Here is a 799-nt window from a genome sequence, read left to right on the forward strand (position 1 = left end):
GGTAAGCAGCAAAAAGAGAATAAAAGTAACGCGCCCTACCTGTTAGTAAAGTAAGGCCTTCCAGAGCCTATCTAACATAGACATACACGCGGATGAGGACACAGAAATAAATGGACGTCGATCCGGTACTAAAATTGCATAGCAAAAAATGCAATATGTTCATACTTGATGAAACGCACATCATCCAATTCATGATTTAAGAACAAGAGAATGAGATATTTACTTTTTTTACATCTGTAACTACATTCTCACATTTCTTTTTTGATCTCATGACTTTTTATGCGATCGGAAAACGAATGAGATCAGAAAGGCCATCATTGGGGCAAACAATGCAATAGCTTCGGTGAGAGCAAAGCCCAAAATGGCATAACCAAATGCTTGTTTAGCCAATGATGGATTTTGCGCCACGAAATGAATCAAAGAACTGAGGACGTTTCCAATACCGACAGCAGCTCCGGCTAAAGCAATTGTAGCAGCTCCGGCACCTATTGATTTAGCACCTTCTAACATCTCGAGTCGAGAAAACACTTTTCTTGTCACGTTTTCATTCGCTGTTCTTTCTTGGATTTCTTATTGATGATTCGAAGTACTTGGGCCTGCACCTCCATAATTTTCAAATATTAAGTTATGCGGAACACTAATTTGATACATATTATCACAATTTGCAAGGCTTGTCACGTATTCAAGAAAATGAGTTGTGGATTGAAAATCATCAGGTATAGGTAATCATCAGGTATAGGTATAGGTAGGGGGTCCGTCAACCCTTGTGGGGCTGGGTGGGGTATCCTGAACTACTGGA

The 799-nt window shown here is 39.9% G+C and overlaps 1 protein-coding gene across 1 annotated transcript; it reads right to left on the reverse strand.

The window, feature by feature from the left end:
* Window positions 1-235: 235 nt before the first annotated feature.
* On the reverse strand, window positions 236-539 carry LOC119325766 (ATP synthase subunit 9, mitochondrial-like). Its single transcript, XM_037599492.1, has one exon. The coding sequence runs from the start codon at window positions 508-510 to the stop codon at window positions 268-270; it is 243 nt and encodes an 80-aa protein (XP_037455389.1). The 5' UTR covers window positions 511-539; the 3' UTR covers window positions 236-267.
* Window positions 540-799: the final 260 nt, after the last annotated feature.

Source organism: Triticum dicoccoides, chromosome 6B (assembly GCF_002162155.2).
Source record: "Triticum dicoccoides isolate Atlit2015 ecotype Zavitan chromosome 6B, WEW_v2.0, whole genome shotgun sequence".
In the NCBI taxonomy this organism is placed as follows: Eukaryota; Viridiplantae; Streptophyta; class Magnoliopsida; order Poales; family Poaceae; genus Triticum; species Triticum dicoccoides.

Excerpts from the sequence above, each read along its gene's own strand:
- LOC119325766 (XM_037599492.1), bottom strand. The coding sequence starts at position 510 with ATGTTAGAAGGTGCTAAATCAATAGGTGCCGGAGCTGCTACAATTGCT.